The 15,405-nt window shown below is 50.0% G+C and overlaps 1 protein-coding gene across 3 annotated transcripts in view; it reads left to right on the forward strand.

The window, feature by feature from the left end:
* LOC147122540 (netrin receptor UNC5C-like) overlaps positions 1 to 9,620 on the forward strand; it is a 690,555-nt gene extending 680,935 nt beyond the window's left edge. For all 3 annotated transcript variants that reach the window (XM_086006449.1, XM_086006469.1, XM_086006460.1), the window contains 2 exons: positions 1,780 to 1,958; positions 8,433 to 9,620. In XM_086006449.1, coding sequence (XP_085862575.1) covers positions 1,780 to 1,958; positions 8,433 to 8,598 — 345 coding nt within the window. In that variant the 3' untranslated portion in view covers positions 8,599 to 9,620. The remainder of the gene's footprint in view (positions 1 to 1,779; positions 1,959 to 8,432) is intronic.
* Positions 9,621 to 15,405: the final 5,785 nt, after the last annotated feature.

Raw genomic sequence — 15,405 nt, forward strand, 5'->3', positions numbered from 1 at the left:
CACCTTCTCAAGGGCAGTTAGGGATGGGCAATAAATGCCGGCCTGCCGGTGACCCCCACATCCTGTGAACGAATAAATTTTAAAAACGGTCAATCACGGGCGGCCAGCTGCTTGGCACTGCCCCAATCAAGGAGAATCTCCAAAGGGGCTAATAAGCACCTTCAGAAATCAGCAATTTTTAAAAATTCATTCACAGGATGGGGCGTCGCTGGCAAGACCAGCATTTATTGCCCATCCCTAATTGCCCCTCGAGAAGGTGGTGGTGAGCCGCCTTCTTGAACCGCTGCAGTCCGTGTGGTGAAGGTGCTCCCACAGTGCTGTTAGGGAGGGAGTTCCAGGATTTTGACCCAGCGACGATGAAGGAACGGCCGATATATTTCCAAATCAGGATGGTGTGTGACTCGGAGGGGAACTTGGAGGTGGTGGTGTTCCCGTGCGCCTGCTGCCCTTGTCCTTCTAGGTGGAAGAGGTCACGGGTTTGGGAGGTGCTGCCGAAGAAGCCTTGGTGAGTTGCTGCAGTGCATCTTGTAGATGGTACACACTGCAGCCACGGTGCGCCGGTGGTGGAGGGAGTGGATGTTTAAGGTGGTGGATGGGGTGCCAATCAAGCGGGCTGCTTTGTCCTGGATGGTGTCGAGCTTCTTGAGTGTTGTTGCAGCTGCACTCATCCAGGCAAGCGGAGAGTATTCCATCACACTCCCGACTGGTGCCTGTCACAGCGCAGATTTCTTTTTGGAATTGGTATTCTTTACATGAACCCTAGCCTTTAATGTTGTGAAGACGCCCTTGATAGGTTGCCAAGCTGAATTCCAATCCCAACTGTTGGCTTAACAAAAGATTAATAGGACATCATTAAACTCTGATCAAAGGCGGAGGAAATTATTTTTTTATTTGAACTCATAAGTTATAGAAACAGTTTGAATATGTTTGTCTGATGTAACCCCACTCCCCAAAACACACACTTTCTAGAAACTCGCCTTGAAGCTGACTCTGACCTCTGCACGACCCTGTCTGGTGGTTTTTTTGTTTGCAGATGATTATAAAGCTCTGCCAAGACCTGTACCGCTAACCACCGCTAGCACTTTCCCCGACCTTCGCCCTGGGACAGCGAGACTTAAATTAAAGGGCCATTGTCACTCGCTGAGTGGGTCACGGTGATGTCAGAGCGACGCCAATCTCATCGGCCGCTAAGTTATTTCGAATTGATAAAAATTAACTGCGAATCCATTGAGGCAGGCTGCTCCTGTCTTGATGTTGAACCTATCCACCCCCATCCCCTACCCTCCACTCCCCCCACCGCCCTCCACTCTATTAAGGTGACGGCGCCTCTTTAATTGCACCTGTTTCCTTCTCTTATTCCTTAAGGTCTCAGATATTAGTTGCAAAATTCCCACACATGTAGGCTTATCAACAACAACAACTTGCATTTATATAGCGCCTTTAACATATTAAAACATCCCAAGGTGTTTCACAAGCGTGTAATCAGACAAGGTTTGACAGCGATATTAGGACAGGTGACCAAAAGCTTGTTCAAAGAGATCGTAGTTTTTAAGGAGCGTCTTAAAGGAGGAGAGAGAGGCGGAGAGGTTTAGGGAGGGAATTCCAGGGCTTGGGGCCCAGGCAGCCGAAGGCACAGCCGCCAATGGTGGAGCGATTAAAATCGGGGATGCGCAAGTGGGCAGAATTGGAGGAGCGCAGAGATCTCGAAGGGTTGTAGGGCAGGAGGAGGTGAACCAGGAATTAGTGAGCCCTGACGGAGCCTCGTCTGTACTTCCACAGGACCTCCGGCCAATGGACGTGTTGCTCGTGGAGCCGGACAGCAGTGTCACTACCTTGATGGGCCCCAATGCTTTCAGAATCCCGTTCTCGATCAGGCAGAAGATCTGCACCAGCCTGGATGCTCCAAACAACAGGGGCAACGACTGGAGACTGTTGGCGCATAAACTGAACTTGGACAGGTAAGGGGATTGGATGCAGATGCGTCGATGGTGACAGTTTTACTTATGGAAGGAGCTTTCAAGAAGAGCGGTACCTCAATGAAGGTGATGAGTAAGAAAGAAAGACTTGCATTTCTATCGCACCTTTCACAACTACAGGACGTCACAAAGCGCTTTACAGCCAATGAAGTACTTTTTGAAGTGTAGTCACTGTTGTAATGTAGGGAAATAGAGCAGTCAATTTGTGCACAGCAAGCTCCCACACAAACAGCAACGGAATAAATGACTAGATAAATGCTGGCTAGGAAACTGGGAAGAACCCCCCTGCTCTTCTTCGAAACAGTCCTTCTTCTTTTACGTCCACCTGCGAGAGCAGACGGGGCCTCGGTTTAACGTCTCATCCGATTGACGGCACCTCCGACAGTGCCGCACTGAGGTGCCAGCCGGGGTTTTGTGCTCGAGTCTCGGGAGTGGGACTTCCTCGACCATCTGACTCAGCGGGGAGATCGCTGCCACTGAGCCACAGCTGACACTCAATAATGCCTGGTGTTGAGTGTCTTAAAAACTCAGGAAGCTGCTGGAAATCCATTTCCCTGTCTGATTTTATCAGTGGCCAGTACACCAGGTTGTGCTTCGATAAGCTGAGTACTCTGACGCTGAGGAAAGGCTCCAAGTTCTGCAGATGGTGGGATGGTCTATGGCACCAAGTTATCTTTGGGATTTTCGGTCTGTTTTCCTCTCTGTCTTTCTGCCTCTCAGTCTGCCTCCCTCTCTGTCTGTCTGTCTGCCTGTCTGTTTGTATGTCTGTCTGTTCGTCTGTCTGTCTGTCTGTTTGTATGTCTGTCTGTTCATCTGTCTGTCTGTCTGTTTGTATGTCTGTCTGTTCGTCTGTCTGCCTACCCGCCTGCTATTCTGTCTGTCTCTCTCTACCTGTCTGTCTGTTGTCTGCCAGCCTGCCTACCTACCTACCTGCCTGTCTGTGTCCTTGTCTGTTTGTCTGTCTGCCTGTCTTCCTGTCTGTTTGTCTGTCTGTCTGTGGCTCCTGAGATACGGCGATAGGGAGTGGGAAGTCAAACACTTCTTGGGTGATGTGGAGCCAAGTGCCTTTTGACTGTGGGGGGCCAACAAAACCCTAGGATATGGGGATTGGGGAAGATATTAAGGCCTTGGAGACGGATGTTACCTGGGCTGGAGCGCTTCAGCTATGAAGAGAGACTGGACAGGCTGGGGTTGTTTTCCTTAGAGCAGAGAAGGCTGAGGGGGGACCTGATTGAGGTGTACAAAATTATGAGGGGCATAGATAGGGTAGATAGAAAGGAACTTTTCCCCTTAGTAGAGGGGTCAATAACCAGGGGGCATAGTTTCAAGGTAAGGGGCAGGAGGTTTAGCGGGGATTTGAGGAAAAACTTTTGCACCCTGAGGGTGGTTGGAATCTGGAACTCACTGCCTGAAAGGGTGGTAGAGGCAGGAACCCTCACAACATTAAAGAAGCATTTAGATGAGCACTTGAAACGCCATAGCATACAGTCCAGTGACTCCGTGGGATACGAGATACATGGTGTTGAGTGAGTCTTGAGGCACGAGGGTGGTATAAAGTACTGCGGGATCCTTGGATGAAAAATGAAATTCCAACTTGTCTTCACGACATTGGAATCACCTCATTGTTACATGTAGAGGCGACCAGTGAGGTCTCAAACATTTTAAAATTAAAGTGAAGCTAATTAGACATCACGGAAGCAGGACATATCTATAGATCCAGGGTGCCACTGTGAGAGGGATCATCCCGGCAAAGGTCATAGCCAAATGCTAAAGCAGCTGTTTAAACTTGGTCAAAGAGGTAGGAGTTAAGGGGAGAGAGAGGCGGAGAGGTTTAGGGAGGGAATTCCAGAGCTTGGGGCCCAGGCAGCTGAAGGCACGGCCGCCAATGGTGGAGCGAAGGAAGTGGGGGATGGACAAGAGGCCAGAATTGGAGGAGCGCAGAGATCTCGGAGGGTTGTGGGGCTGGAGGAGGTTACAGCGACAGGGAGGGGGGGGTGCGAAACCATGGAGGGATTTGAACACGAGGATGAGAATTTTAAATAAACTGAGCTATCGGGAGACCCAGCGTGGCGTTTCATCATTGCTTGTTACGCAGCGCGAGCCCTTTACGATATTGCGCGGTGGAAGGGGATGAAGCCCCCTGAGTCCCTCCCGCCTTTCAATTCATTAAATCAAGCAGTGCTTCTAGACTTCAGCGCCGTGAAGCCAGTTCACCAAACACCTCTGAACTTTAATTGTCCAGAACTAACGAAGCTTAACCTTCACAAAAGGAGGATCAACTTAAGCCGTGCCTCTGCAGCACTTCTGACACGCACACAGCGGGCTGGGTGAAGCGTGGAGCTGTCAGCAGCAACAGCATGGCGGGATTTATTGTGTGGGAGCTGGGAATTCAGGCTCAGCCCTGCGGCCGAACCGCCACAGATTAAATGGAGGTTCTGACGCAGTCGCGGTTTATATTCTCACAGAAACACACAGGTTATCTAAGGCGCGAATGAGTGACTACTTCAATCGCGAGACATTTATAAACCTCACGATGTGTTTATGGTCCTCGTAATCGCTCATCCCCGACCCCCCCCCCCCCCCCCAACCAATCCGTTATTCTCTTTATAAACCGCCTGAGCCCCTCAGTGAGTGGCAATCACCCTAGGGGTTGCCAACACTCCAGGATTAGCCCTGGAGTCTCCAGGAATCAAAGATTGATCTCCAGCACACTGCCACGAGCAATACCCGGGAGAAGAATCATGGAGGTGTTAAAAAAATTGTGTGTTTTCCTCATTTTCCCTCAACACTTTCGTTTATTCGTAAATAAAAATATTGGGAGTTGTTTGGCGGGGCGGGGCGGGTAGAGGCAAGTGATGGAAATCTCCACGGTCTCTAAATTGTCAGACTGCTTGTCCGACATCCAGTTCTGGATGAGCAGAGATTTTCTCCAATTAAATATTGGGAAGACCGAAGCCGTTATTCCCGGTCCCTGCCACAAACTCCGTTCCCTAGCCACTGACTCCATCCCACTCCCTAACATCTGTCTGAGGCTGCACCACGCTGTTCGCAACCTTGGTGTCGTATTTGACCCTGAAATGAGCTTCCGACCATATATCCGCAGCATAACAAAGACCGCCTACTTCCACCTCCGTAACATCGCCCGTCTCCGCCCCTGCCTCAGCTCATCTGCTGCTGAAATCGTCATCCATGCCTTTGTTACCTCTAGACTAGACTATTCCAACGCACTCCTGGCTGGTCTCCCACTCTCCACCCTACGTAAACTTGAGGTCATCCAAAACTCGGCTGCCCGTGTCCTAACTCGCACCAAGTCCCGTTCACCCATCACCCCCTGTGCTCACTGACCTACATTGGCTCCCGGTTAAGCAACGCCTCGATTTCAAAATTCTCCTTGTTTTCAAATCCCTCCATGGCCTCGCCCCTCCCTATCTCTGTAATCTCCTCCAGCTCCACAACCCCCCGAGATATCTGCGCTCCTCAAATTCTGCCTTCTTGAGCATCCCTGATTATAATCGCTCAACCTTTGGTGGCCGTGCCTTCTGTTGCCTGAGCCCTAAGCTCTGGAATTCCCTGCCTAAACCTCTCCGCCTCGCTACCTCTCTCCTCCTTTAATATGCTCCTTAAAACCTTACCTCACGGACCAATCTTTTGGTCACCGGCCCTAATTTATCCTTATGTGGATCGGTGTCATTTTTTTTGTCTTAAAATACTCCTGTGCAGCGCCTTGGGACGTTTTACTACGTTAAAGGCGCTATATAAATACAAGTTGCTATTGTTTTTGTTGAATACTTCCAGCCAGAGTTGGCAGCCCAAAATCACTCGATGGAGTGCAGTGTTCTCATCCACCAGACTGAAAGGGCGGCATTCTCACTCACTATGAGGTGAAATCCCAATCTCTTAAGTGCCATGAAAATTAATTTAACAGTGGCACACACAAGGTGCAGAATGTTCTTCTCGCTCGCAGCTTCTCGGGATCTTATTAAAAGCTGTCAAATGGTACTGGAGCCGTCTGGATTTTTCTGCTGTAATAACAGGATGCTACCACAAGATGGCAGAATTGTATCATCTGACGGGAGGGGTTGGCGCTGTCACGTCTTCAAGTAGCACTAGAACTCACAACAAGTTTTCTTTATTTTAAACTCTCCTATTGAACAAGTTTTATCCTGTGCAGGTGCAGCAGGCGGTTAAGAAGGCAAATGGTATGTTGGCCTTTGTAGCGAGAGGATTCGGGTACAGGAGCAAGGATGTCTTGCTGCAGTTGTACAGGGCCTTGGTGAGACCACACCTTGAGTATTGTGTGCAGTTTTGGTCGCCTTATCTGAGGAAGGATGTTCTTGCCATGGAGGGAGTGCAGCGAAGATTCACCAGGCTGATACCTGGGATGGCAGGAATGACGTATGAGGAGAGATTGGGTCGATTGGGCTTATATTTGCTAGAGTTTAGAAGAATGAGAGGGGATCTCATTGAAACTTATAAAATTCTAACAGGACTAGATGCAGGAAGGCTGTTCCCGATGGCGGGGGAGCCCAGAACCAGGGGTCACAGTCTAAGGATAAGGGGTAAGCCATTTAGGTCAGAGATGAGGAGGAATTTCTTCACCCAGAGAGTGGTGAACCTGTGGAATTCTCTACCACACAAGGCAGTTGAGGCCAATTCATTAAATATATTCAAGAAGGAGTTAGATATTCTTCTTAAGGCTAAAGGGATCAAGGGATATGGGGAGAAAGCAGGGACAGGGTACTGAATTTGGATGATCAGCCATGATCTCATTAAATGGCGGAGCAGGCTTGAGGGGCCGAATGGCCTACTCCTGCTCCTATCTTCTGTGTTCCTCTCCATTTGTTGTCAGTCTGCTTGTCCGACATCCAGTGTTGGATGAGTCACGAGTTCCAGCTAAACAGCAACAGCAACAACAACTTGCATTTATATCGCTCCTTTATCACAGGAGCGATTATCAAACAAAATTTGACACCGAGCCACATAAGGAGATATTAGGACAGGTGACCAAAAGCTTGGTCAAAGAGGTCGGTTTTAAGGAGCATCTTAAAGGAGAAGAGAGAGGAGGAGAGGTTTAGGAAGGGAATTCCAGAGCTTGGGGCCCAGGCAGCTGAAGACACGGCCGCCAATGGTGGAGCGATTATAATCAGGGATGCTCAAGAGGCCAGAATTAGAGGCATGCAGATATCTCGGGGGTTGAGGGGCTGGAGGAGGTTACAGAGGCCATGGAAGGTTCTGAGCATGAAGGTGAGAATTTTGAAATTGAGGCGCTGCTTACCCGGGAGCCAATGTAGGTCAGCGAGCACAGGGGGGTGATGGGTGAACGGGACTCAGTGCGAGTTAGGACACGGGGCAGTGAGCACAGGAGGTGATGGGTGAACGGGACTCGGTGCGAGTTAGGACACGGGGCAGTGAGCACAGGAGGTGATGGGTGAACGGGACTCGGTGCGAGTTAGGACACGGGGCAGTGAGCACAGGAGGTGATGGGTGAACGGGACTGGGTGCGAGTTAGGGCACGGGGCAGTGAGCACAGGGGGCGATGGGTGAACGGGACTGGGTGCGAGTTAGGGCACGGGGCAGTGAGCACAGGGGGTGATGGGTGAACGGGACTGGGTGCGAGTTAGGGCACGGGGCAGTGAGCACAGGGGGCGATGGGTGAACGGGACTGGGTGCGAGTTAGGGCACGGGGCAGCCGAGTTTTGGATGAGCTCAAGTTGACGGAGGGTAGAGGGCGGGAGGCCAGCCAGGAGAGCCCAAACAGATGAGCTGTAAATTAATTGATTTGCTGTTTGTGAGATCTTGCTGTGTGGAGATTGGTTGCCATGGTTTTGCACAACAACACTACATAATTGATTGGTTATACTGTGCTTTATGTGAAAGGTGCTGGATTTTCTTATTTTGTGTAAATCGTTCAAGCTGCCACAGTTGCTATCAACTGATTGCATTTTTCATGCTGCAGTAGATATTCCCACTTCATATAGAATGATACAGCACAGAAGAAGGCCATTCGGCCCATCGTGCCTGTGCCGGCTCTTTGAAAGAGCTCTCCGATTAGTCCCACTCCCCCCTGCTCTTTCCCCACAGCCCTTGCAAATTTCTCCTTTTTAAGTATTTATCCAATTGCCTTTGGAAAGTTACTATTGAATCTGCTCCCACTGCCCTTTCAGGCAGCGCATTCCAGATCACAACTCGCTGCGTAAAAAAGATTCTCCTCTTCTCTCCCCCTGACTTTTTTTGCCAATTATTTTAGATCTGTGTCCTCTGGTTACCGACCCTCCTGCCACTGGAAGCGCTTTCCCCCTGTCTACTCTCTCAAAACCCTTCCGAGTTTTGAACGCCTCTGTCAAATCTCGCCTTAACCTCCTCTGCTTTGAGGAGACCAGCCCCAGGTCTCTCCCGCTCGGCCGAACAATCGCTAACCTTGTGTTTCTCCGCTGTTGTTTCCTTTTCCCTGCTCAGCTACCTGAATTACTTTGCAACCAAATCCAGCCCGACCGGCGTCATCCTGGACCTGTGGGAAGCCCAGAACTTTCCGGACGGGAACCTGAGCTGCCTGGCGGCCGCCCTGGAAGAAATGGGGAGACACGAGACGGTCGTCTCCCTGGCAACGGAGATGAAACGCTGACTCTCGGGCGCCGGGCGCTTTACGAAGCAGGAACAGGAATGCGGACGAGCCGCGGGGGTGGCGTGCGTCGGCCAATCGGATCAGGTCCCGTGTTCTTTTTGCAAAAAATGTCCTCCCAAAAAATTGTGTGCGTTATCGCAAGGTTTTAAGCATCGTGCTGCAGCCCGACTAACACCTGCCCACCTATCTACTGCTGTTCCTTCTCCACTTGGCTGTACGCAGCTTGGCACAGGTTTTTTAATGGTTTCCTAGGAAACAGAATTATGCATCCAAATGTATGGATAAACTTTCTTTACGATCCTGGTATTCTGCGATTACGCCATCCTCCGAGGGGCCGGATTTGCTTGCCGTGTGTCTACAGTGTCGGGGTCAAGGCCAGTGCCAGGATTGCGGCCCAGCTCCCTTCCTCTTTTTGTAACAGGGCTGTGGGAGGGGGCTGGAAATTGTTGAGGAAACGTGTTTTCCCCCCCACCCCGTATACCGGCACCCGGTTGAGAATTGTCTCTTAGACTCAAGTGGACTTAAAAAACCGTTTGTGACGTCTTTGCCCCCTCCCCCCGCCCCCCCCCCCCACCAACCACCCATCCCCCCGTTCCTCTCTCAGTGCCATGTCCGCTACTTTTACGTCAAGCTCAATGGTGTCGGGAGCAGTGGCATGAAAAAAGAGGCCGAGCTCTCCGTCCGCAGAGATTCCTCGGTGGGGGGGGGTGCAATCTTCCTCGGCGGCGGTCTCGGAAGAATCGTTTTCTTTTTATTCCCTCTTTTCTATTCCCGCCGGGGTCATAGCCCCGTCCCCGCCGGCCAGAGGCAAAATCTGTCAGGCAAATCTTCTGGGCAGCCCGGGCGGCCATGTTGAGGTGGTGTCGGTGTGGTTTGTTTTTTTTTGATCAAGGCATTATAAGCAGTTGTGACGAGATATGTATAAAAGTTCTATTGTAAATCATACATTTGTATCAAACGCCTCAATGCTTATGTGAATCCAGATTATTTTTGAATAAATTCCGCTTTTTTGGAGATCGTAATTCAAGTTGCATCTCAGAGGTTTCATTGCAGCACACCCCAAGATGGAAGGAGATCGGGGGGGGGAGGCCCTTCACGCCCGTAGAACAGTCTGATAGCGGATGCGCGGCCTGCGGACACAGCTGGGCTCGCAAAAACCGTGCAGTTTAATATTTAGCGCGTTTTCTTTTGTTGACTCTTTTATATGTTTGTGCTGCAATTGAATTTTCAAATCATTCTAGGTTCGTCAATCAACAATGTCGTGAAAATATTTTTATTGGTGCAAATTTTTTTTTTTTGTTGTTAAAATGGTACTTTGTTTTAAAAATGGCATTCTTGCCAATCTGTACACAATCGCGTTGCAGCCGAGGTATAATTTCCAAAGCTGTTAACGGTGTTGTTGCCATGGCAACGTCGCAACATCAGGGCACTTGGAGATATTGTGACGTTCCAAATGGTCGGCTTATTGATCATTATTCTGTTACATCCGAGCTACCTTCTGCGATCCAGGACAGACTGCTTTAAGTCAGAGGTGTCCACGCAGAGCAAGTGCGTTTCACAGAGCATTGCTGGGAGTGAGCCACAGGTCAGTAATTGAGGGGTTAACGTAAGAATTAGGAGCAGGAGTCGGCCATTCGGCCCCTCGAGCCTGCTCTGCCATTCAGTAAGATCATGGCTGATCTTCGACCTCAACTCCACTTTCCCGCCTGATCCCCATATCCCTCGATTCCCTCAGTTACCCAACCCCTCCTGAAGCTAAAGCGTGCCACAGCCTTGAATAAACTCCCGAACATTGGCCAATTTTACTTCAATCATTTTATATTCCATGTCTTTTTTAAGCTTCGCTGTTGGATGTTACAGTCAGTGCTTGTTTTTTTTAATAAAAGTCGATTCATTCCTGGGATGCGGGCGTCGCTGGCAAGGCCGGCATTTATTGCCCATCCCTAATTGCCCCTGAGAAGGTGGTGGTGAGCCGCCGCCTTGAACCGCTGCAGTCCGTGTGGTGAAGGTGCTCCCACAGTGCTGTTGGAGAGGGAGTTCCAGGATTTTGACCCAGCGACGATGATATATTTCCAAGTCAGGATGGTGTGTGACTTGGAGGGGAACTTGGAGGTGGCGGCGTTCCCATGCGCCTGCTGCCCTTGTCCTTCTAGGTGGTAGAGGTCGCGGGTTTGGGAGGTGCTGTCGAAGATTACTCCAACTAATATCGCCACTGAAGTTTTCCTTGTAGATCCATGCCACATGACAGGAAGAGGAAGTGTTTTATAGCGTTTTGCTGCTGGGGGATAATACTGTCATCTGACAATTTGATGGTGAGTTTTCCCATTCTGTCTTTCATGATATTTGGACAGAAAATGCCGCACACTAGAATATTAATCCATAATAATTAATCCTCAGTCCCAAATGGTGCAAAACCTCTCAAGTGCCCAATGAATGTTTCTGTGGGTTTGGTACTTAGAAGGACTAGAGAACAAAACTCATCGGCGGACTTTATAAGACCCGTTGAGACCTCCCCTACCGAGGAGCCAAAGAAGGGCAGCACGGTGGCATAGTGGTTAGCACTGTTGCCTCACAGCGCCAGGGACCCGGGTTCGAATCTGGCCTCGGGTGACTGTCTGTGTGGAGTTTGCACATTCTCCCCGTGTTTGCGTGGGTTTTCTCCGGGTGCTCCGGTTTCCTCCCACAGTCCAAAGATGTGCGGGTTAGGTTGATTGGCTATGATAAATTGACCCTTAGTGTTAGGGGGATTAAATACGTGGGGTTACAGGGATAGAGTGGGATATGTGTCGGTGCAGGCTCGATGGGCTGAAATGGCCTCTATCTGCACTGTGGGGTTTCTGTGTGAAGACAAATGCACACCGTAGATTCTGTGGGTCAATTGGTGTTCTTGGAGAAGTGCCCACTGCTCTCTGGCCAGTGAGACAGGGCTACAAGGGATAGGGGGATCGGGTGGGAAAGTGGAGATGAGGGAGGAGAACAGCCATAATCTTATTGAATGGCGGAGCAGGCTCGAGGGGCCGTGTGGCGGAGCAGGCTCGAGGGGCCGTGTGGCGGAGCAGGCTCGAGGGGCCGTGTGGCGGAGCAGGCTCGAGGGGCCGTGTGGCAGAGCAGGCTCGAGGGGCCGTGTGGCGGAGCAGGCTCGAGGGGCCGTGTGGCGGAGCAGGCTCGAGGGACCGTGTGGCGGAGCAGGCTCGAGGGGCCGTGTGGCGGAGCAGGCTCGAGGGGCCGTGTGGCGGAGCAGGCTCGAGGGGCCGTGTGGCGGAGCAGGCTCGAGGGGCCGTGTGGCGGAGCAGGCTCGAGGGGCCGTGTGGCGGAGCAGGCTCGAGGGGCCGTGTGGCGGAGCAGGCTCGAGGGGCCGTGTGGCGGAGCAGGCTCGAGGGGCCGTGTGGCGGAGCAGGCTCGAGAGGCCGTGTGGCTGACTCCTCTTTTTCATGTTCTTATGCTCATGGCTCCGACTGTGGCTCCAGGCTCACTTATATTTTAGGTCACCAGGAACTATGAGTCCATATTTACTAATTCTATAAACCCCGTCTTGTACACGGTAAATATTATCAGGGGGTAGAAAGAAAAGACACTTTGTTTGGTTCCAAGGTTCTGAGCTGCAGGGATTCATTACAGATTGCAGCTGTAGACATCCACATCATTCTGAAGTTCTAGGCCGTGCCTTTTCTTGTATTTCTGACGTGATTATTTTTGAAACTCTTACTCCGCACCTTTTCCACCAATTGCACAACCGAAATCTAGGGACCTCAGTAAACATGGCAGAGCAAATCTGTAAATGATCTGAGATGGTGGTGGGTAAACCTTGTTTCTATGAAGGGAGTTCTGGGGTCCAATCCCCGTTTCCACAGAAGTGAAATGTATTAATATTTGTGATATTCCTGGCAGTTTGGAAAGGACTTTTCTCTCTAACGTTAACCTCTTAAAGGGGATATCACTATGGTGACCACAACTGTTCCTTGTATCCATTTACTCCTATTAAGCAAACATCGTAGAATGTAGCGAGAGAACTGATGCTTTAACCACGTGTTCATTTTTAAAAAAATTCTTGGGATGTGGGCGTCGCTGGCAAGGCCAGCATTTATTGCCCATCCCTAATTCTGGAGATGAGGGGGTTGACTTATGAGGAAAGGTTGAGTAGGTTGGGCCTCTACTCATTGGAATTCAGAAGAATGAGAGGCGATCTTATCGAAACATATAAGATTGTGAGGGGGCTTGATCGGGTGGATGCGGGGAGGATGTTTCCACTGATGGGTGAGACTAGAACTAGGGGGCATAATCTTAGAATAAGGGGCTGCCGTTTCAAAACTGAGATGAAGAGAAACTTCTTCACTCAGAGGGTAGTAAATCTATGGAATTTGCTACCTCAGAGAGCTGTGGAAGCTGCGACATTAAATAAATTTAAAACGGAGATAGACAGTTTCCTAGCTGATAAGGGAATTAAGGGTTACGGGGAGCGGGCAGGGAAGTGGACGTGAGTCTAGGTTCGGATCAGCCATGATCCTATTGAATGGCGGAGCAGGCCCGAGGGGCCGTATGGCCTACTCCTGCTCCTACTTCTTATGTTCTTATGTGGCCCCTTGAGAAGGTGGTGGTGAGCCGCCGCCTTGAACCGCTGCAGTCCGTGTGGTGAAGGTGCTCCCACAGTGCTGTTAGGGAGGGATTTCCAGGATTTTGACCCAGCGACGATGAAGGAATGGCCGATATACTTCCAAGTCAGGATGGTGTGTGACTCAGAGGGGAACTTGGAGGTGGTGGTGTTCCCATGTGCCTGCTGCCCTTGTCCTTCTAGGTGGAAGAGGTCGCGGGTTTGGGAGGCGCTGCCGAAGAAGCCTTGGCGAGTTGCTGCAGTGCATCTTGTAGATGGTGCACACTGCAGCCACGGTACGCCGGTGGTGGAGGGAGTGAATGTTTAAGCCAGTGGATGGAATTACCATAGAAAAGATAACAGCACAAAATGGATCCATTTTCCTTTTGTATTTTGACTGTTTTCTTTTCTAAACACAATTTGTTGGCCGTTTTTCAAAACTATGATGTTGATACGAAAGGTTTCATCTTTCCAGTGCTTTTTTTTTTGAAGGACATTCTTCTGAGATTACCGCATAGCCTGGACTTGACACTCCGCAAGACCCCAACTCATTGCTCTCGTATTCTCAAGTGGCCCCACTGATCCCAGTTAACCGCCAAGCCTCGTTGCCCCCTATCGCGGCCCTCAGCTGGTGACGCCGCAAACCGTGAAGATATGGACGAACCCTGTAAAATATCTAAAAAGAAATAAACGGAAGTGCATCTGTTGGGAGACCAGAGGAAGCAACGAGACACCAGTTTCCTAGCAGACGCACTTGATTACGTCATCTGACATATTGCGGGGGAATGAAAGTCTAGGAGGAAGACTTTGAGTAACAAATCCCTTATTGGGACAGTTAGGTTTTGAAGCAGGAATCTTATTTATCTGTCTGTTCCTCATCAGTGCTTGTTGAACACGTTTGATAACAGGCAGTTGATGAGGAAGCTCATTTTCTTCATTCTTCGGCTTGTCCTATTCTAGAAACGTTTTCTTGTCAGCCTTTTCTTCTTCAACGTTCCATTAATTGCATTTTTTTCCCCCGAACAACTCGATTTTTTTGACTGCTTCTCCGTTTTTCAAAGACATTCAGTCGTTTCTTGTGCAACTAACAACTTAAAAATACTGTACTTTTGCTGAAAGTTAAGCTGCCTGTTCATTTTTACCGTTCTGGATTTGAAGTGAGGTTTGTCTTTTTAAAAAAAAACAGTTTGAAAATCCTGCCCAGACGGTGGGTCTGGCTTACAGAAACGGTCACCAAGTAAGGGAATAATAATTTATAACTTTTCCCATTCAGAATACCCTGCACTCCCCACAATTTCCCCAAAGGTTCGACAGATTCACTGCCGGGTCTTTGCAATAGATAATAAGCCACGGCAGTGAGCTCCCGGTCCATGGTTTATTTAATAAGGGGTGTGGTGCGAGCCATTCAGATCACGAAGGCCGCAGGGTTCAATCCCCAGTCTGTGCTGAGTTAGTCAGTCTCAGCCAGGGTGATTTTTGGGTTGCTAGTCTTAGCTTCAGCCCCATGGACTATGGTGCACCTACCGGGGCCTCTGGTTCCTATTGCTGTCTGATCTTTACTGCTCGTTGTGTGAGAATGAGGCCGAATTGGGTTTGGCTTTCATGTCCCCCATGAACAAATGGCCTAATATAAAGAAAGCGCTGGTATTTATATAGCGCCTCTCACGGCAAAGGAAGTACTTTTTGAAGTGCAGTCACTGTTGTAATGTAGGAAATGCAGCAGACAGTTTGTGCACAGCAAGCTCCCACAAACAGAAATGTGATAATGACCAGATAATGTGTTCTGGTGATGTTGAGGGATAAATATTAGCCGGGACACCGGGGAGAACTCCCCTGCTCTTCTTTGAAATAGTGACATGGGATCTTTTACATCCACCTGAGAGAGCAAATGGGGGGCCTTCGGTTCAGCATCTCATCTGAAAGACGGCACCTCTGACAGTGCAGCACTCCCTCAGTACTACACTGGGGGTGTCAGCCGAGATTTTATGCTCACGTCTCTGGAGTGGGACTTGTACCCATGACCTTCTGACTCTAGAGACGAGAGTGCCACCCACCGAGCCACAGTGACAGCAATGACAGCGGTTGACTATGAAGACCGACCACTTGAACGAGTGACCAAATAGCTGTCGTTACCTATGGAAGGCAGCACAGGGTAAACTTTTGGCTTGCGCACTCCTCGCACGGAGCCTTGCCCGCTCGGAGCACATGTCATAGGTCCG

This window comes from Somniosus microcephalus, chromosome 2 (assembly GCF_052327205.1).
Source record: "Somniosus microcephalus isolate GS21.2 chromosome 2, FLI_Smic_1.0, whole genome shotgun sequence".
Lineage (NCBI taxonomy): Eukaryota > Metazoa > Chordata > Chondrichthyes > Squaliformes > Somniosidae > Somniosus > Somniosus microcephalus.